The sequence below is a fragment of the Pseudoliparis swirei genome, chromosome 7, assembly GCF_029220125.1.
Source record: "Pseudoliparis swirei isolate HS2019 ecotype Mariana Trench chromosome 7, NWPU_hadal_v1, whole genome shotgun sequence".
Lineage (NCBI taxonomy): Eukaryota > Metazoa > Chordata > Actinopteri > Perciformes > Liparidae > Pseudoliparis > Pseudoliparis swirei.
Genome location: NC_079394.1, coordinates 5,976,084 through 5,996,866, shown reverse-complemented (window position 1 = coordinate 5,996,866; position 20,783 = coordinate 5,976,084). Strand labels below are relative to the sequence as shown.

The 20,783-nt window shown below is 44.6% G+C and overlaps 2 protein-coding genes across 4 annotated transcripts in view; one reads left to right on the top strand and one right to left on the bottom strand.

The window, feature by feature from the left end:
• LOC130196314 (probable E3 ubiquitin-protein ligase HECTD4) overlaps positions 1-16,691 on the top strand; it is a 36,955-nt gene extending 20,264 nt beyond the window's left edge. For all 3 annotated transcript variants that reach the window (XM_056418335.1, XM_056418336.1, XM_056418334.1), the window contains exons 40-76: positions 128-263; positions 456-638; positions 768-932; positions 1,029-1,198; positions 1,800-1,915; positions 2,030-2,133; positions 2,480-2,641; positions 2,757-2,905; positions 3,034-3,113; positions 3,400-3,563; positions 3,719-3,956; positions 4,132-4,268; positions 4,371-4,497; positions 5,002-5,139; positions 5,247-5,383; positions 6,411-6,571; positions 6,663-6,844; positions 6,936-7,141; positions 7,246-7,376; positions 7,489-7,694; positions 7,791-7,970; positions 8,274-9,676; positions 9,768-9,975; positions 10,077-10,300; positions 10,456-10,601; positions 10,691-10,794; positions 11,134-11,257; positions 11,582-11,772; positions 11,893-12,039; positions 12,162-12,281; positions 12,390-12,545; positions 12,632-12,735; positions 12,902-13,123; positions 13,217-13,383; positions 13,507-13,702; positions 13,849-14,071; positions 14,544-16,691. In XM_056418335.1, coding sequence (XP_056274310.1) covers positions 128-263; positions 456-638; positions 768-932; positions 1,029-1,198; positions 1,800-1,915; positions 2,030-2,133; positions 2,480-2,641; positions 2,757-2,905; positions 3,034-3,113; positions 3,400-3,563; positions 3,719-3,956; positions 4,132-4,268; positions 4,371-4,497; positions 5,002-5,139; positions 5,247-5,383; positions 6,411-6,571; positions 6,663-6,844; positions 6,936-7,141; positions 7,246-7,376; positions 7,489-7,694; positions 7,791-7,970; positions 8,274-9,676; positions 9,768-9,975; positions 10,077-10,300; positions 10,456-10,601; positions 10,691-10,794; positions 11,134-11,257; positions 11,582-11,772; positions 11,893-12,039; positions 12,162-12,281; positions 12,390-12,545; positions 12,632-12,735; positions 12,902-13,123; positions 13,217-13,383; positions 13,507-13,702; positions 13,849-14,071; positions 14,544-14,680 — 7,144 coding nt within the window. In that variant the 3' untranslated portion in view covers positions 14,681-16,691. The remainder of the gene's footprint in view (positions 1-127; positions 264-455; positions 639-767; positions 933-1,028; positions 1,199-1,799; positions 1,916-2,029; positions 2,134-2,479; positions 2,642-2,756; positions 2,906-3,033; positions 3,114-3,399; positions 3,564-3,718; positions 3,957-4,131; positions 4,269-4,370; positions 4,498-5,001; positions 5,140-5,246; positions 5,384-6,410; positions 6,572-6,662; positions 6,845-6,935; positions 7,142-7,245; positions 7,377-7,488; positions 7,695-7,790; positions 7,971-8,273; positions 9,677-9,767; positions 9,976-10,076; positions 10,301-10,455; positions 10,602-10,690; positions 10,795-11,133; positions 11,258-11,581; positions 11,773-11,892; positions 12,040-12,161; positions 12,282-12,389; positions 12,546-12,631; positions 12,736-12,901; positions 13,124-13,216; positions 13,384-13,506; positions 13,703-13,848; positions 14,072-14,543) is intronic.
• Positions 16,692-18,286: 1,595 nt separating this feature from the next.
• Positions 18,287-20,763, bottom strand: LOC130197022 (L-serine dehydratase/L-threonine deaminase-like). The gene is made up of 7 exons (XM_056419476.1): positions 20,732-20,763; positions 20,490-20,643; positions 20,319-20,358; positions 20,099-20,238; positions 19,791-19,882; positions 19,110-19,337; positions 18,287-19,027 (listed from the first exon to the last, which is right to left on the bottom strand). Exons 2-7 carry the CDS (start codon positions 20,637-20,639, stop codon positions 18,853-18,855), a joined length of 825 nt encoding a protein of 274 aa, XP_056275451.1. The 5' UTR covers positions 20,640-20,643; positions 20,732-20,763; the 3' UTR covers positions 18,287-18,852.
• Positions 20,764-20,783: the final 20 nt, after the last annotated feature.

Below are 20,783 nucleotides of genomic sequence, written 5' to 3'. Positions count from 1 at the left end.
GTTCCTGTATATATGATTTATCATTCAGTTCTAGGTATCAGTAAATTAGGTGTGTGTGTCTGTGTGTGTCTAATCAAACAGTTTATGTGATCGACTTTTCTGACTTGTGCTTATTTATCTTGAACAGGTCGGACCCCGTCAGGCCATTCATCAGTGGTCATGTTGCCAACAGTATGGCTGCTGAGGTTATTGCTCTGCTGCATAGCCTGCTCACTGCCCCCGAGTCCAACACCGCTCAGATCTGGACTAGCACTGCTGAAAAGGTAAATCATTACTAAGTGTTGGACTTCATCACAATGTTACTGCTCATTAATGGTTATTGATAACTTGTTGCTTAAAATAGGGTTGGAACAAAATATAAATAATCTGAATTTCTATCTAGAGTGATTGAATGTGGTTCTATATGATGCTGTTTCTATTAGACCTAAAGCTTTCTCCATTGTGCTGTGTGGTAGGTTCTCTCCAGGGCTTTGATGTTCATCCCTCAGTTGGGGAAGTATGCTGAGAGTATTCTAGAGAACGGGAGCAGCAGTGGCAGGAAACTGGCTAAGCTGCAGGCCATTGGCAGACAAGCTGTTGCTGCACTTTGTGCCCTTGGAGGCTTTAAAGAAACTATTAAGATTGGCTCTGAAGTCCAGGTTCGTGAAGGGAGTGGAATGGGTGAACACGCTGTACTCTCACCACAGAAAAAAAGCAATTTAAGGTGTTGTAACATTTTCCCCCAAAAGCTTGAACATGTTGACATCGTTCCTGTGATTCCTCTGCAGGTGGTGGGGAAAGGAGTGCTGGGCAGTGTGGGCATAGTTATGTCCATCAATGAGCAGGAGGGCATTGCTACTGTGAAGTTCCCTTCTTGCGAGTATAGGAGGGCTTGTCAAGCCTCAGACATCCTGACGATCCCTATTTCACGCCTCTGCACTCCCAGATCGGAGGTATAGGTTTCAGCATTAAACACAAAACAGTCCTTTTTTTTTATAGAAGTATCTGCTTCATTCTCACTCATCTCCCTATCTACCCTTCCCCAACAGGCTCTTCCCCTCTATAAACTCTCAATTACTGAAAAGGTTGTACAGGCAGTGCAGTCCATGCTTCTGCCACAGGAGGGCAGTCTCTCCATTCACACTTCTCTGCCAGCTACAGGAGATGGCTCCAGCCCAGTCATGGCTGCAGTACGCTTGTTGGCTGAAATCAGAACTAGGTTAGTGAACATTTATGTAGAACAGCACATGTGCTTCAAAAAGGTCAGCCTTTCTTTTTAGCCCTTGTAGTATCTTCTTGTTGGTCAGCAAATAGTGATGAGGTGATGATGGAGAAGAAGTTTCGAGCGACGCAGCACTTGATAAGAATACAAAGTTTATTCTACAGGATACAGGTCAAAACAGACGCCTATAGAACGACTGGAGACTTTCAGGATCCGAATTGAGAAAGTCCAATGATCTAACATTTTGATACAGTTTATATAGACAAAGAAAAGAGGCGTTGACGGCAGGATCTATAGGTTGGCCACAACTGTTGGCAATGGTTTCGAGTGGGCTTATAGCCCACACCCCACATGATCTCATTCCACACGACGGCTCCACACTACAGAAACCTTGCGAGCCTCTGGGCCCATAACTAGAAGAATGGCTGATAATGGAAAATCCACTACACCCTCTCTAAGGTGTCATCAGTTTTTCTTTGACTGTTTAAGATTGTGCTGTATTTAAATTGTGGGAACCTTTTGAAACTCTGATTTTGTGATTAAATGAAATACATCTAATTGCAGTTTAAAAAATCTTCATGTTGTTCAATGTTTTCAGGGCATGTCTTGTGATGGCGCAGCTCCTGGAGGATAGCTCCTTCTGTGAGGAGTTCATCCAGCAGTGTCCTGCTGCTGTCGAAGTTCTCAACCTCGTTGCCCAGGAATGTAGCCCCGGTGAGTACGCATACTGGCATGATCAAATCATTTGAGCAACCAAAAGCGGTCATGTACAATACAGTATATTTGGTCTGTAATACATCTTTTACTTAGTTTTGTCATCTTGTACAGGGGAGCGTCTCGGCATGGTCGAGGCTCAATGTGAAAGAGTCCGAATGCTGTACCGGGACTGTGCTCGGCCTCCTCCTCCCCCACTGCAGACGGACAGATGCCAGGTGGGAGTTATTATATAGTATAGGTTTTGTTTTTAATACTATAATCAACAACGCCAGCAAGAGAGAAACCCCTCATGCAACATACATGTGGACTGGATGCAGCTTGACATGCACATTTATCTTGGAAGAAGGTGGAAAACCAATTGTTGGTTTGAAGAGGGAAAAGCTGAGTTATTGCCTTTTCTGTCTCTGCAAAGGGAGACTAACTTCAGTCTTAAAAAAAGTGTTTACCACTCAAATCTGTTGAAATTGACAAACAGATAAAGACCAGATTATTATATTATGAAATTAATCATTTGTCGGCCCCACTTCTCACCACATTCCTATGATATGTTTGTCTCATCAGCCCAAGGAGATCACTTGGTGTCCATCCAGAGTGTTCCCTCCAGTCCGTGCCTGCATGTTCTCATCCCGTCTGACCTCTGTCACCTTCTTGGCTGATCCAAGTGCTGGAGGAGGCCTGCCCAGAGGCACCTTCATCTACGCCACCTGTCCTGTGCCAATTCAGGTGGATACATGCTTTAATTCATACCATCTCAGTTTATTCTAGTAGTCGGATAAAATAATGCACTGATACTGCAGCCTGTCCAAAGTCTTTAACGTTCTTCTGTTTGCCCCTGCAGGCCCCATCTTTTTACTGGGAGATAGAAATCGTCTCCTATGGAGACTCTGAGGAGGACAGTGGCCCGATTGTGTCCTTTGGTTTTGCCACTGAAGCAGAGAAGAGGGACGGAGCGTGGACCAACCCTGTCGGCACATGTCTGTTTCACAAGTATGTTTGCCTGCATATGAACTGAGATCCTCTTCCCACTGCGCTGTCTCGGACTTGAGTGCTGACTGCTATTATTCTCTTATGTGGTTTTCCCTTTTTGTGCGTGTGTGTGTGTGTGTGTCTGTCAGTAATGGCAGGGCAGTGCATTATAATGGCTCCAGTCTGCTGCAATGGAAGAGTGTCAGGCTGGATGTGGCTCTACTTCCTGGTGAGACAGTAGACAAAATATACTTTTCTTCATATACAGTCTACTTTCTCTTTTGTCTGATGTAGTAAACTTAGAAATCCATACAGTGATGTATTGTTATGGATTTTAACTAAACTCTAAAGCATTGTATCCTATCTGGCTGCCCTTTAAAAAGAAACTAATTTGCAAGCATATGTTGCTTCCTAACCTCAAGCTGTATCTAATTATCGCATGTTTTAAAATATGTCATAACCTGTTGACATTAGGTTATTATTGAGAATGTGAACATGTGTTTTTATGAACACAGGCGATGTGGCTGGAATAGGCTGGGAGCGTTCTGAGGGCACTCCTCCTCCCCCTGGTCAGGCCCCTAAAGGCAGGGTCTACTTTACCTACTGTGGCCAGCGGCTCTGCCCCACCCTTGAGGATGTAGCTGGTGGAATGTGGCCCCTGGTACACATTCAGAAAAAGGTGGGTTTCTGTTGGTATTTCTAAGCTATAATTTGATCACTCATAATATTTAATACGTATTATACTGTTTAATTTTCTTTGCGGCTTCAGTGACAGAATTCTCCCCTCTGGGTTACTGCAGTTAATCTTCTATTTGTCTTTACATTGTTTCGTAGAACTCAAAGATCCGCGCCAACTTTGGAAGCAGGCCGTTTGCATACGCAGAAGGCCAAGCACACAGAAATGCGGCTGACTTGTGTGTAGACCTTGCAGAGGAAATAAGTGCAAATTTTGAGGCACTCCCCTTTGCTATGGCCTCGGACAGTGATAATGATGCAGGGGCAAGTGTTACCTCAGACTCTGGTTCTCATGGACCCCCTTGTCGGATTGCAACCGTGGCAGTTTCCCAGCAACGTATGTTTATCACCTTCATTACAGCCGTCTCCTCTTAAAGTTCATGCTTGTCCTTTTACTTCTTTGAATTAGCATAAATATCTCCCAAATAGAGGTAGGGAGTGCACTACACTGATACAATGTCTTTGAATTGTTTCACCTGCATTTTTTTGTTGCTCCTTCTTTGTTGATGCAGAGTACAACAGCGACCTGTCCTCCCATTACAAAGTTGAACTGAGCTTTGAGAACCTGGTCACCTCAGGCCCTGAACCACACCCTCCTCCTATAGCAGATGATGAGAGTGATGACGAGGATGACGATGATGTCCCAAGAGTGAGTGAGGTCTCCTCTTATCCACACTAAGTGGACAAAGGGCCTAATTCATTTCAAGTTTCCACTCTTCATAGTTTATTTTGTATTTGTGTTTGATTCTAGGAGGACCACTATGCCTTGCTGGTAAAGGCCTGGGAGACCAAAGTATTCCCTACAATTCGGAGGCGGTTTCGTAACGAGGCTGAAAGAAAATCAGGCCTGGACCAAATCAAAGGAGCTCTGCAGCTAGGTAAAGAATAAAGAAAGTCATTTAAATCATAACCTAAAAGTCCAATGTAACACACAATAAATTACCACAACATATAACACACTTACTCATGTTGCCAACATCATTTGATCAAGGAGTTGACCAGTTTGAGTTGGTTTGTTTAATATTTTTGAAATACAGCTGTCAAGACATTTTAGTTTGCAATTGTTCTGATTATGCACCTCCTTTGCATGTTTGCTCCGCTTTAAAAATAGCTCTTCTACTGTTAAAACTATTACTACTTTATTGCTAATAATTAATCTAAGCTCATACAATATATAAGTAGGTCACTGCCATAATGTATTGTCCTTTGAGAAATCACTACACAGTGAAGTTACTATAGTGCTTCAAGTAAATTTGACAGAAAATGAATTGACAACATTTGGTAACCTATTTAAGTAGTTTTAAAATATATTTGGTAATTATAAGTTAAATAAGGTTATACCTGACACTGTTTGTCCTGTTGGTTTATTTTACTGACGACAGGCATGGTTGACATAGCAAGACAGACAGTGGAGTTCCTGTATGAAGAGAATGGCGGCATTCCTCGTGACCTCTACCTCCCTACCATTGAGGATATCAAGGATGAGGCCAACAAGTTCACGATTGACAAAGTTCGCAAAGGTACCATTCACCTACATTATTACCCCTATACACTTTAAGTTCAAATGAGCTAACTTCAGGGTACGTTGTCAGTCAGCACTGTAATAAATCTGCTTGTCTGAACACAGGCTTGACTGTGGTCATCCGCTATCCGGACAGTAACAACACCAACAGCACGACAGGAGGGACTGCCCTGCCCAAGTTTGCCATTCGGGGCATGCTGAAGACCTTTGGTTTGCATGGAGTAGTGCTTGATGTGGACTCTGTAAGTACAAATACTTGAGGCTTCAGTGTTTTGCGACATAATTGGACATGTATTGATAAACTAACAGGTTTGTGTGTAAATCAATGAATGAATAATTGTAATTTTTAAATTGGGTATGCCATTTCTTCACGGCATTAAAAGACACATTTACACCAAACAATACACCCGTTTTTTTCCCACAAGGGCCGAGCAGGCTGCTCACATTGTTCAAATAAGTATACCAAAATAAAAAAAGAGAAAAGAAATACCTGGTAAAGATTCTCCTCTTGAGCTCCCATGAGTTCCTTAAATAAGGGGCCAATTCAAATGTCTCCTTTTCATACAACCATTGTCGTCGTGACTCGATTATATCCATCATCTGAGTCATATCCTTTATATCAATAAACAAAAGATAAAGTTTCCAGTACAACCGACCATAAAATAAAAGATACTCATTGATTCACACACTGGGACACATTTGACTTCCAAAGCAGTGTTTCAATATCAAGAGGAACATTACCAGATCTATCTTTTCTTTATTATATTAAAATGAACATTTTCAGTAGAATAATCATATTTCTTTTCACAATAAGTACCCAAGTGGTCATCTTCATCTGGGAGCGCTGTTTGTGAAGTAACATGAAGCTCTTCCTCATAATTTGCAGCAAGGTTGGGGTCCATTTGGACTTCTGGGTTTACTCTCTGGGTTTAGATACATTTGCACTTATCAAACACTTTCTCGTCTGAAATATAAAGAAATCTTCTTTAAAGCCATATTTCAATAGATATTATACAGTACATGTATATTATCCAGTACCACGGTTGTTAAATATCCCATTTAAGTATTTGTTTGACTTGCCTGGTATCAACCACATCAATTAACCTTTTCACTAGCCTGAAGATACCAACCTTCCATTGAACTTCAAGGGGTACCCACCCAATGAATCCTGTGACTGCAAGAATTGAAGCAAATCTCTGCCTGCCATACCCAAAAACATTTGCTTAACATGCTTAATATTTTATATGTGTGCCTTTTGTGAACTTCTAGGTGAATGAGCTAGTCCAGGTGGAGACCTACCTGCGCAGTGAGGGGGTGCTAGTGAGGTATTGGTACCCCATTGAGATGCTGGAGCACCCGCCTGCTGGATCTCGACGGACTGCTGCTAATGGCTTAGTCTCACTTGACAGTAGCAACATTCAGATTCATAGGTAATGTATGAACCTAATGGGAATGCACATAATATAATTGCATCCTGCACCGGTGCTTCAAATAGTGTCTTGTTTGTCTGATTTGCTGCAGGGAACTGCTTCGCTGTGAGGGTGCGCTGGCTCGGCTATACTGCCGTATGGCCTTGCTCAACATCTTTGCCCCAAAGAGTCCCCACACCTTCACTCGTCTCTTCCACATACCTGCAATACGTGACATCACCTTAGAACACCTGCAGCTGCTGTCCAATCAGCTGCTGGCCCCACCCCTCCCTGGTGAGTATCTAGTTTTCTTGTGAATCACTGAGTCTCTCAATGTAATGATAATGTTTCTGTGCCATTTACTCTGAAGTTGCTCTTCTTCCAGATGGCACCATTAGTTCTAGTTCTATCCTACTGGTCCAGTCGATGCTTCACAACCTCCAGGGCCAAAGCTGCTCTCCCTCAGAGCTATTCTACCAGGGCAACGCTCCGCCCATCCGGGAGTGGCTGACCGTGGCCATCACCCGTGCCTTGCATCAAGGAGAGGAAAGCCTGCTGGAGCTCACGAAGCAAATCTGCTGCTTCCTACAGGTGAGCTCTGCCAATCAATGCCTGATTTAATAAACTTGCCTCTGGATACCTACCCAGTTTGTAAAGATGCTAATCGTTTCATAACATTCTGTTCATTTTGACAGAATGCACCAGAGCAGTTTACATCTGAGGAGTTTCCTGTGACGGAGTCGAAGGTCAGCATGGATGTCAGCTTTCCAGGCGCTGCATTTGTGATCGTATCGTGCAAGGAGAGCCAGCTAGGCTGCCGCAAAGAGTGGGTTCCTCAGTAATGTTCAACTTCAGCAATTCATGATTAACTCGTATTTCTCACAAACCATTTTCTGTAAAATGTTTTAATTTATCTCCCGTCTTTTCCACTGCATTAGCTCCAGCCTGTACAAGGCTCCATGGGCTCGAGTCATGGTGTATGGCCTAGGTCACAAAGTGCGTAGAAATGGCCAGCTAAATCTGATGGAGGCGGTGTGCTATCCACTAGATGCCTCGCCTACCAACACAGGCCTTACTCTCCCTCCCACCACCAACCAATACCCCTCTGTTATCATACCGACTGATAAAGTGCACATCAAACTAGGTGAGGGGAATATTCATTCAGGCTGCTTCAACTCCAAAAGATTAAAATCTGTTCCCGGATAAAATGGACTTTAATACCCCGTTGTCTTTATTTTAGGGGTGTCACCTCCTCCGGGTGCTGTGTTGGTGTTGCACTCCTTGCCACTGGAGTTTCCTCTGGCCATGGCATTTGCTGAACAGCTGTTGACTTGGAAGCTGGGTGATGGCAATGAGCAATCAGAGGATGAGCTGGACACTGTGCCCTCATCTGTGCTGCTGCAGGTGTTGGAACTTCTAGGTAGGTCGACCACCAGCGATGTCTTCAATGATTTTCTTTTTCTGCCCGTTGGATATTATTGAATTCTTAGTTTGTGTACTTTCTGATTACATTTTTTTTTTTTTTAGGATTTAAAGTCTTTGCTTGATTTTTCAAAACTGCTCTCAAAAGAACCTTATCAAGGTCATAACGCTTCCATCTTATACACGTTATTCCCGACTAGTTTCTTTGAAAGCTTGCAAGATAAATAATAACAGATATGATATTAAATATAGATTTCAACAACTTTCAGTGTTTTCTTTGTCCGTGTTGTTTTTATTGTAGGTGGTTTGCTTTGGACTACTGATCTGGCGCCCTCCATTAAAGAACTCCTCTTTCACTTGTTGGCTGAGCTTTTACGGAAGATCCACCAATTGGAGCAGTGCAAGAGCCCCGCCGGTCTCTCCAGCTCCATCACTCTGCTGCTGAACCCCTGCCTCGCAGTACTCATGGCCCTGCAGACAGAACTCCGAAAGCTCTACGACAGGGAGACTCAGGGATGGACTGCTGGAGGGGCTGGAGCAGGGGGGTCTTCGTTAGGAGGTGTTGCGTTGGCTCTCGGGGCGGAGCAGAGCCGCTTTTCCACCTATTTTCACGCTCTGATGGAGGTGTGTCTGGCTGTGGCAGAGGTCACACTTCCCCTCAATGTTGGCGGGTCTTCAGTGGGACCCCTATCCTCCACCAGCGCCCCCAACCTAAGTGACTCTTCTTCATCCTCGTCATCGTCCCCAGGCCAGATGCCGCAGAGCCCCAGCCTTCTATCCAAGCGTAAGAAGGTGAAGATGAAGCGCGAGAGAGCAGCGGCTGCAGTGGCGGCAGCGGTCTCTGGGAAAAGGGGAAGTGGAGTTGCAAGCTTGTCGGAGAGTGACAGTGCCCTGCTGAACATGGCGGGTAGTAAACCGGAGGACATGCTGTGGTTCCACCGCTGCCTCACTCTCCTGATGATTCTTCGACATCTTACTCATAAAGACCCCCAGGGTTTAAGTGTGACCAGTGACGCAGTGACGGATGCCTGCCAAGCCCTGGTGGGCCCCACTGCCCACAGTCGCCTACTGGTGCTCTCGGGTATCCCCACGCACCTGGAGGAGGCCGTGGTTCGAAATGCTATCCGCAGGGCGTGCAACGCACACGGAGGGCTCTTCAAAGATGAAGTCTTCATTCCTCTGCAGGAGGAGGAGCCCAAGAAGCCCAAAGCTGGAGCTGAGGTTTCCAGTCCTCAGGATGGCAAAGCGGGCCCTGAACCCGAGCGACCCTTCCCCAACAACGGAGGTCCCGAAAGTCCCGACAGCTCGAGCAGTGTGACTCCAGCTATGAGCGTCAGTGCTTCGGCTTCCACGAGCCAGACTTCGATCTGCAGCTCCTCTCAGGGAGTGTCCCGCACTGCCAGTGAACTCTCTGGCGATCAGGAGCTGTTGGCTGTTCCAGCTCTCACTCCTGCTGCTGCTGCAGCTTCAGCTGTTTCATACCCCCAGCAGGGCCCCCAAGACCCCCAGACGGTCTCTAGTCAGGAGAGTCTAGATACCTCGTTGTGTAGTACAGGAAGCCTGGGGAGCCTGGGCAGCTTGGGGGAGCCACTCGACGGCGCAGAAACACCGTCCATGTCAGATGGGGGCTCCATGCATACGGTCACCTCACTTGAGAGCAATGCAGTCATGCCTCGGCCCATCAAGGGTTATGCTGTCATTGAGGTGGGTTGATTAAAACCCCAATAATAGATCTACGCTGTTTTGATTTTGTGTCGTTTAAATACGCTCGCTTTTTGTTGTTGTTTATCGTTAGGTTCGTTCTCGGGCAAAACTGGAAAAAATCCGTGCCAGTCTTTTCAACAGCAGTGACCTGATTGGCTTGTCCAGTCTTGAAGGTGAAGAGGAACTGATGGATATGACCAATGAAGAGATCCTCACCGCCTCCAGTGTTAACCAAAGCCTGTTTGACACGCAGGGAAGCTCTGCCCTTGAAGACTACTTCCTGGACAAGTCAGTAAGAGGTAAGTGATTGCTTACCATATTTTCTGTTTTTTTTCTGCACCGTTCCACTAGTTCTTCCAGTATCTGCCAACTATTAAATAATCTATCTCCATGTTTCAAGGTGACAAGCTTGTGCCCGGAGCACGAGATGTCCTGACAGATGTGTTCAAGAGCTGCGTGCACTCGGAGCAGATGCTCAGCCTCACTCCGGCCAAGCCGGTGAAGGTGTCTGACATTTACCTCAGCAAGGAACAGATCAATGCTCAGACCCCTGGCAACCTGCTGCATACTTTCTTCACCAACGTTAGACATCCAAAGAAAGTACTTGAGGACCAGCTTACTCTGGTAAAATACAACACATTGGCAGCACACATGCTGAATCCTTCAGTGATCATTTAGAAATTCTCCCTTTCCTCCCTTTGAAGTCAAGAACATTATGTACAATGTTAAACTACACTGTATGTACCTTCATGTGTGTTAATACGATTTGTTTGTACCAGATTCTTAGAAAGTACGGCACTCCCAAGCCCAATAAGAACAAATACAGCAAAGCAGGAAAAGAACAGCACCCAGGCAAGGTAGTGAGCACCAAAAGACCCATCACCAAGCCTCCCACCAGGGAAAAGTCTGTGTTCCACAGTGTCAGGTGAGTAATATGTTTTCAAGCACAAATTGAGATACATTTACAATTTGGCACAATAATGATTAAACTTGCCGGTCTCCTGCCTCTAACAGGACTGCTCTGAGTGAAAAGAAGACCGTCCTGAAGCCAAAATCTCCAGAGAAATCGAGAGCTGATGAAAAGGAAGTGGAAAAATCTCCTGCTAAGAAAGCTGAAGGTTGGCAGTAATGACGCACACTTTGACAACACGTGTCACTGAATACGAATGTTTCAGTTCTAGCCGGTGGTGTTAAAGTAGTGTTTACAAAATGTTTCTAACGGAGACTAAATTGTTTCTTCTTAAGAATTACATAATTATCTGTATTCAGAATTGTTTTATACATTGTTTTATCATGAATATGAGTCTATTAACTTATCAATCCAGTGACAGAAAAGCAAAGATTTTGGCTTTTTGTCTTAGTTTTATAAAACTTGAATTTTAAAGATATTCTTTAGCTTTTCTACAAGAGTTCCATCTGAGTCCTGTTTGGAAACGAAGCTGCTTTGTCTTCTTAAGTTCTAGAGGAGAAGTACCTGACACTGGAAGGCTTCCATAAATTTGCTGTTGACCGTGCCAAGCAGGACATCCGTAGTGTCTGGAGGGCGATTCTGGCTTGTGGTTATGACCTCCACTTTGAAAGGTGAGACTGGGGAACGTCACACCCCAATAACCAGCCGTCAGAATGCTGTAAATTGTAAACTGTCACATAAACAAGCAAAATGTGCCCTCTTCAATGAAACGGGTCACTTACCATCAATTTGCAAGCATAGAATGTTACATGTATGTCTTTCTTCATTGTCACACTAGTTATGTAAGTGTAATGCAGCATGACATCTGCCTATAAGGCTTTCACTGAGCACAGAATACTTTCTCGCATCCAGCCTCCTGTTCATCTTTGATAAATTCCTTCGTGACTAAACATTATGGAAGAACTCTATTTAACCACAGCTGTCCTCTGAACCAGATGCACCTGTATCGACACTCGTCACGCCCAGAAGGCCTGCAGAAAGTGGAGCCTGGAAATGGACGTGGCATTGGTCCAGTACATCAACAGGCTCTGCCGTCACCTGGCCATCACACCAGCCAGACTACACCCCCATGAAGTTTACCTGGACCCTGGTGATGCTGCTGATCCTCGTGTGGCCAGCCTGCTCAGTAAGTACACCTCTAGTTTGTATAGTATTATTATTATATCGCGTAGTAGTATACATGCGACATTCTGTAAGTCACACTGGCTTAGTTGTTTTGTGATTTAGTACATTTAACTGTTTCCAGATGTGCCCATGGAGAGCCTGCGCTTGCGCTTTGCTCTTCTGCAGTCCCTCAACAACAGCTTGGAGAGCTTCTTCCTGCTGCTAGTGGAGCTGAGACAGACACGTACCTATCAAAACTGCATTGCAGTGCTGTTATGTGAGGCCAAAGGTGAGCAGGATCTAGCCGGTAGAGGGGACATAATGTGCCAAGTTGGTTTGACCGATAGAGGAAACCAGCCTTGGTGAATCTGTGTAATTTCCCTCACTACCTGCTGTCTCCACTGGTTACAGGTCTAATCTTCTACGACACTAAGGTCACTGTGATGAACAGAGTACTGAATGCTACAGTACAGCGGACAGCTGACCATGCTGCCCCAGAGATTACACTGGACCCTCTGGAGATGGTGGGAGGTATGCATTCCTTTTTACTTATTCTTATGCTTATTGTTTTCCATTTCCTACCACTTGAACTGGATCTTTGCAAACATCCTTTCAATTCCTCCGGCATCTGTTCTCCAGGTGAAATCAGATCATCCGAGAACACATATTTATGCCAGGCAGCACGCCAGCTTTCTTGCATACCGTCGTCCCAGCTTTGTGTGAAGCTGGCCAGTGGAGGAGACCCGACCTATTCCTTTAACATCCGCTTCACCGGAGAGGAAGTTCATGGCACAAGTTAGAATTTCTCCATCACATCTTTTTGTGGTACTGCCCTGCTGCTTCCAGGCCTGACTGTAGCTTTGATGAATATGTCTCCCCAGGTGGCTCCTTCAGACATTTCTTCTGGCAGGTGTGTAAGGAGTTACAGAGTTCTGCTCTTTCGCTGCTGCTCCTCTGCCCCAGTGCTGCAGCCAACCGTAACAAGGTATCTGACATGTTTTAAGTTTGACCTTTTTATGACTTGTTCTTCCAACAAGCCAAAATATACAGTATGTCCTAGCTTGGATTCACCGCCTCTGATCTCAATATTGTCAATAAAGTTAACCAAAGATGATGTATTATTAATCTTTGTTGTTTGTTGGTGTTCTCAGGGGAAGTACATTCTGACGCCTTGCCCCATCAGCTATGCAGAAGAACAGTTGTTGCACTTCTTCGGTCAGCTTCTCGGCATCGCCATCCGTGCTGATGTGCCGCTTCCTTTGGACCTGCTGGGCTCCTTTTGGAAAGGTCTGGTGGGCGAGTCCCTCGACCCAGAGCAGGACCTGCAGGAAGCTGATGTGCTGACCTACAACTACATTAAGAAGTTTGAAAATGTAAGGGACCAGTGGTGTATACCTCGTGTTGTTTTCCTGCTAATACCATTATTCGATTGATCTTAACGTGCCGTTTGTTTTCTGGCCCTGCAGACGAGTGACGAGACGGAGCTGGAGGCCCTGTGTGCTGAGATCTCCTCCCCACACCATTCGGGAGAAAGCCCCGACTCTCCCAGCCGGCCCTGCTGCACATTCACCTACGTCACGATGATGGGTGACGAGGTGGAGCTTTGTCAGGGTGGTCGAAGCCTCACCGTCGGGTACAGGAAACTTTACTTGAAAACTTAACTCGAACAACTCTTTCCACACTGCATTTAGAATAAACGTAGCTATTAATAGCCTGAAGTCTTTAATACATTGTGTGCTTGTTTATGTGTGTGAAGCTGGGAGAATAAGGATATGTATGCGCGGGCGGTGCGGAGTCTTCGTCTGAGGGAGCTGCAGAACAAAGAGTGTACGACGGCGGTGCGCGCAGGGCTCGCTTCAATCATTCCCCTGCAGCTGCTCACCGTGCTCAGCCCCCTGGAGATGGAGCTGCGCACCTGCGGCTTGCCTTACATCAACCTGGAGTTCCTCAAGGTTTGCATGCTTGAAAGTGCCTGTTGAAATCTGTGTAAACATATATTGCCAAACTGTTGAGGGCCATCACTAATACATCTGATTTGCATGAGAAACGCCTCCAGGTTAGTATTGATACAAAGTATGCCCTGCTCTCTGCCTCTTAGGCTCACACCATGTACCAGGTGGGTCTGATGGAGACCGACCAGCACATCGAGTTGTTCTGGATCGCCTTGGAGATGTTCACTCAAGAAGAGCTCTGCAAGTTCATTAAGTTTGCCTGCAACCAGGAGCGAATACCGTTCACCTGCCCCTGCAAGGATGGGGGGCCGGACACCGCCCATGTTCCCCCTTACCCCATGAAGATCGCCCCTCCTGATGGAGCTGCAGGTAAGTTTTCAACAGGGCCGTGATTGGACACCGGGGGGCTATCTCTGCGTGAGGTTCTTCTTCGTGCAGAAACTACTGATTGGGATTATCAAAGCTGCTCATCCTGTAATCTAAGATAGACTTTGCACATGTTGAGTGTCATATCTTGTGTTTTTAAATCAATAGATATGTATAATAGACGCTGTTCCATGTCAGGACACACTGTTTCTGACTTACAGAAGTTTGACCTGTCCTAGTTCCCTTTGCCACTATTTAGAATGGCAGACTAAAAACAAACTGTCTACTCATGTTCACTACAGATAAGATACGTTAACACTAACCGTTATCAACTAGACGAGCTAATCATCACGAACACTTTCTACCCTGCTGCAGTTTATTGTAAAACTCCAGCCGTTAACATCCATAACATGACTCATCATGCAAGAGGAGTCGTCTGGGATTTTCTTGACCTTCCTGTGTCTCTTCTCTCCAGGTCAGCCAGACTCGCGCTACATTCGCGTGGAGACCTGTATGTTCATGGTGAAACTGCCCCAGTACACATCTTTGGATGTGATGCTGGAGAAACTGCGATACGCCATCCACTACCGCGAGGACCCACTGAGCGGTTAGGAAGACTCGACGACCCCGTGTTCCCGAGCCGATACGACTCTTTACGCTCTGCTGCTTCAACAAAATCACACGTCTGATTTATTTTTATTTCGGGTGGCTATTAACGTTTTGCATGTTTATCCCTGCTTTTTTTTTTTTTTTTTGCAGTTTAAACAAAAACTACATTTCATGATATGTTTGATGCATTTTTGTGAAGAATTCAGAAGATAATCCGACACTGTTAACACGTGTCTGTTCTGATTGCACTGAGTTGGAGGGTGGCATTGGAGTGAAACACCTGTGACACACTTTGTTTTTGTTTGCCTTTCCCTTCCCTTACCTTTAACAGAGGGTTTAACAAGTTTCAGTCAAGTTCTGTGAATTTAACAACTAAATAGGATGATTTCAGATCAGCACTTTACAGTTGCAAATTTAATTCAAGATTGCTGAATCCTCTTTCTGAGAACATTTTAGTATTGAAAGCCCAGTTTCAGCAAAACTGAGTTGTGGAACTTTGCATTGCTGTGAAGGAAACAAACAAACACACTATATCTCTCTCGCTCTCCTAATGCTTAACCCTGCTGCCTCCCTCTGTCTCCCCTCTGGGGGCCTTTGCTGTAGGAGCCTCTCTCCAGAGGGCGATGCTGGACGTGTGTGAAGAGAAACCCATGATTTCAATAGAATTATCTGACGTTTGAGATGCAGGTACGACTACTACCAGAAAGAGGAAATGTAAGCTGCCTATTTTTGACCATGTCAGCTATGAGCAGGCACAAGATGTGAACAAGTGCTGTACAGGATATTATCTAGTTTACTGCCTGTTTAAAAAAATAAATATGAACTGCTAATGGACAAACTAACGTATGCCTATATAAACTGAATACATGTTATCCAAGTCTCTGAAGAGAGGGTATTTAAGTCATGTAAAAAGTCATATTAATCTATTAGTTCATGAAATTGCTCTCTGATTTTTTTCGAGTAGCTGTGGCGGCATGTTGGGTCGGGTAGATCGGACGAAAGGAGAGGCCGGCTGCCTCGCACATGCTTGCGGTTCAGGGTTGTGAAATCCTGTGTGGCTTTGTGAAAATGGGAAGGAGACCTTCTCAAGAGCTGCCCTCCTACATGGTGTGTGTGTGTGCTACTGCTACTGAATGTGCAACAACCCTCGCACCCCGACATCCACAAACTACACGCAGACATTGCGGGAGGGGCGGCGGATTACCCTGAGTTCTGCCTTTTTCATAAGTTTCTTAATTGAAAGAACAACAGGGTCTTGCTGGTTTTCTTTGTTTCTTCATTTTACCCATAACCAAATATTTAGCTGTGTAAAAATGTAATGGAGGGGGGGGGGGGGGATGTAAATAGACTGACGTTATGTTTGATGGCAGTTTTTATTAATTGCTAATTCACTTCACATTATAATTTGTGGTTTTGGTTTGCACTACTCTTCCAAGAAAAGATTCTTAAATGGGCAAACTAGGCAATGTCTGTTGGATATCCAGTTTGTTGTGTGTTTTTTTGTTTTTGTTTTTTTAAATGAATTTTGGCAATACCAGTAATCGTATCACCTTTTTGTCTTGTACTCGGATGGATTCAATTTATTCTCCTCATGGTGAAACACGTGTTCTTGTACGAGGAAAATCACCATTTTACTTGGATAGAACTGACAAACATTTGACGCGTATTGGATTGTCGAATTGCTTGCAAGTTTTTGTTTTGGTTGTTTTGAAGGGTGATATATATACCGCTGCTAACGGGGACGCTCTCTCATCTACTTCCTCCTCCTCCGGGGGTAGATAAGGTTATAAAAAGGACATATCCATACAAAGAGGTGTTGCGATAAAATGTGTGCTGTACATTTACTTGATATTTATTACAATTATTTATGGTTGCATTAACTTAACTTTTACTGTCTTACCTCTGCTCATCAGAAAATTAACATATCTAAAATGGATTATACAGATGTAAAGAATCAGATGGCATTTGAGATTTCTGTGTCACAATAAAGAAATGTCTTCATCTACAAATGCAATTGTTCCTGCTTTATGTATTTTATATTTTGACCCACAACAGAACATGTTTACGTTTAAGGTCCGAATGCGATTTGGGAAAAACATGTTTTCTTTTTCTAAATACTCAGAAAATGGGTAATTTGCATATTTCACTGAACAGCGTTGAGCTGGTGTGGCAGACATGCCTGTTACAAGTGTGCTTAGACAATGGATGTTGGTCATGATGACTGTGGGAACATGTTTTGTCTCCTTTAGGACATTCCTCTTATGTAAAGACGCCTTGTGACCAACTCTGGTTATGTCACCAGACACCTTTTCAAAGCAGCAAGTGCTGGACCAGACCAGACCGGTTCCAGCTGGATCTCCAGTCATGCTCCTCACCAACTCTCACTGTCCTTTCAGCTCCTTTTATTTATATGCTATAGCCAAAACCAGAACCATCGACAACTACATGAGCTATGTTTCATCAGCAAATATTCCAAACTAATAAGTTAGATATTTCCACCGCAAACTCAGGCGATAGGAGACATGTATGACAGGTGTATAGCTCTCCAGCTGAGAGTTGGGTTGAATTGTTCTCATATTTTGATTTAGTATGTCAAGTTTTAAAAGCATGTCGAATGGGTTACCCAAGAGGAATGTCTCCAGCATGTTTCAAAGGAACCAACCAACTGTCCCACTCTCTGCCCCCCCCCCCCCTTTTTTTTTTTTTGATCCTCAGACCAGTGAGTAGCTCGCAAAAGTGCCACTGCCCTAAAAATCCAGCCAATTGAATGCTGGGAAATTCAGCAGTCAAAATGTCTGCTGTGGTCATGCGACATGTGTTGACCCAGTGACGGCTTGTGTCTAACGGGCCAGTGAGGCCACTTGGCCTGCATGGCTGGAATACAATGTACTCAAATCCTCTGTTTAGGATGTCAATGTTGACCAAATTATTTTTGATATTTGTTTCTGGTTGATTGTAAAACTTTCAGACTTTCTCATTCATTCATAAGGGATCAAATCTGGTTTAGACTGTATTCCTGTGCCCGCCAAAGCACTCACTGAGGAGAGGAGAACTTAAGTGGAAAGTAAGCGACAGAGACCAGAGCTGTTAATGAATGTTCATATTGTGTAGTGTCATGGTAATTAAACTGTGTCTCCAATGCACTGCACTGCCACTTTAAACATCCCTGTCAGAGGTTCAAATAGCAAATGCAACTTATACAACATGAAGACATACAGTATACACATTTTATAAAATTAAGTACTTTGGTTTTCCTTTGGATGCATGTTTTGAAGAGGGAAATACATCATGATTTCAAAGTCTAGTCATTTATAGAGTTTAAATTGCAGCGCAACACCGGATTTTTTTAAAATACCAATATCAACACACTTGCCAATAGTGGGAATTTCTTTCTAATATTGCCCTGGCCTACTTTTCTTTTAGCTTCAGTATTAAATCAGTGTATAACTATTTTAGGAAAATAGAAAAACATTTGTAATAGTCCAATTGTTGTTGAAAGAGTTTCATCTGTATCTTGCATATCATCTGCAGTCAGGAATAAGACAATAGTAAAGGCATGAAAATTATCCTTTGGGCATAATATTTAGAAATATTGTTTATTAATTTAAATATAATTCAATGTACAAATGCACAACACACACACACTCAATACAAATGCCACCTATGTACATTTCTTTTTTTCTGAAAGGTTTCTCCAGTCAAACACTACCTCTAATGCTGTGATCACACCCAAAGTGCTGCAAATATTCACAAACACTTTTGGTGTGAACGCAGCATAACGGAGCAGCGCCGCAGCGCTCACATCTGTCAGTCTCGGTGCTCAGAATAGTCTCACAGTCTGGAATGATTTGGTCTGTCGAGCACATAAATATGGGGCTTTATGGATTGAAACCAGCTGATGGAGGAATGGAGGAAAGGTCAGGAGGACCTGAGGTAGTCAGCCACGCGAGATAATACCGAGCTGTTTCTTCAGCCTCCTCAGCTGCTCCATGCTGATGTTGTTGCCTCCACACACCACGATGACCACCGGGCCCAGGCGCTGGGCCAGCTTGCCCTCATCCTGCAGCCTTTTGATGATGTCACTGTACACAGCTGCCAGGGCGGCGCCGCAGGCAGCCTCCACCAGGATCTTCTCATCTGCAGAAAGTTGAGATACCGGGAGAGAGTTCAGTCTCTCAGCTGATTGGTGCCACTTTAGTTATGTTGAGGTGCAGGTCACACTCGCCTACGAAGCGATCCACAGCTTTCACAGCCTCCTGGTCTGTGACCACTTCTGAGAAAACCTTGTGCTCATGCACCAGTTTGAAAGTCTGTGCGGACACCCTCGTCAGGCCGAGTGTGGTTGCAACACTTGAGAGCAAAGCGAAGGGTTAGTCTCTGATGCGCAAAGAAATGCGGGAACATTTTGTTATTTGAATACGAGGAGATTTACCTGGTAATTTCAGGTAAAGTGACCAGTTCCCCAGCCTTAATGGCTGCATTGAGACTGTGTGCTCCCATGGTTTCCATGGCTACAATGGGCACGTCAGCCCAGTCGGCACGACGCAGTCCCTCCACCACTCCGTTCAGCCGGCCTCCGCCTCCCACCGACAGCACCATCGCTCCAGGCTTCTCCTTTAGGTCTTGCTCCAGCTCCTTCACCAGAGATGTGTGGCCTTCCCTGCACACACAAACACAACCATACTGCTTCAGTTCATTTAATTTCAATTAGATTTTAGTGTCATGTGATGAGGGGGATGATGTGACTTTTGTCTTTTTCTTATCAATAATTCTTCCTTGAAACGCTGGTCATATTAAAAGGAGGCCCTCGGGGATCCAGTAATGTACGGTGACTAAATAATCTGACAGTTGTCACTGTGATAAGATACCCATGCATCTGACATAACACCTCATGCAGACCCTGAAATCCCGCATTGATGACATCACGTGATAAGACATTTACTATCGGTCAGTTGCACATCCTAGAACTTCATTTGTAGAGTAAAGGTAAAGAATAATCTGTTTTATCGCGTCTTCGCGTCTGCTTATGACAGATTACTATGCAAGAATTTCTGCATCGTAATGTCCACGCTGTCACAATCCCTACAGGACAGACACACAGAGATCATCTCACCAGATGAGGGGATCATCAAAGGGAGAGATGAATATCCAGCGGGGGTTATTTGCCACAAGCTGCTGTCCATATTCAATGCTTTCATTTAGAGCCTGAAAGAGACAAGATACAATGTCATCTCATCCGGGAAATCATTTTGCATTCCCCATCTGGTCTAAATGTGTAAATTAAGTGACACGAAATACAAAAATTATAATAATTGTGGACAAAATATAACCAGAATCCAACAATACACGTATCTATTCATGCTTAAAATGGAGTATGATTGATGTAACGATTGTAGTGAGCGATCCATGACATTAACTAACCTTGCCGTGGATAACCACGGTGGCGCCTTCGTCCTTCAGCCTCTCCACTGTTGGGTTTGGTGTAACACTTGGAACTACTATGGTGGCGGGTACCCCGAGCTGACGGGCAGAGTAAGCTGCTGCCATACCGGCATTTCCTCCTGTTGGGACCAAAAGCATCAACGATGACAGAATAAAGCACACCAACTAAGGCAAAGGTAATCACACGTTCTTTAGTTACCTGAGCAGCAGACGAACCGCTCACATCCTCGTTCAGCCCACTACGAGAAAAAACCCCACATTACAGTCAAAAAAGGGTGTTCAGAGTGGATCTTATATGGATCTATGCTCAGCATCTCAGCCACATCACAGGACCAAACACATCCCTCCAGAGCAGAGGAGAATTACTCACAGTTTTGCAGAGGTGTCCGATGCCCCTGATCTTAAAGGATCCTGTAGGCTGGGAGGAATCCAACTTGAGGTAAACAGACGTCCCGGCTACTTTCGTCAGGGCAAGGCTCTGCCTCACTGGAGTGGCCACATGAAGATGCTCCTGCTTCATCTCACTGTGGAACAGACCAGCAGAGAAATGGTTTCTCAAGAGACAAGGACCAAGTCATTTATAGGTCATATTTTAGTTTTGCTTCAATTTACCAGTCTCAGATGGATGGCAGGATAACACGCTGTGCCGGGTATCACTGATCCC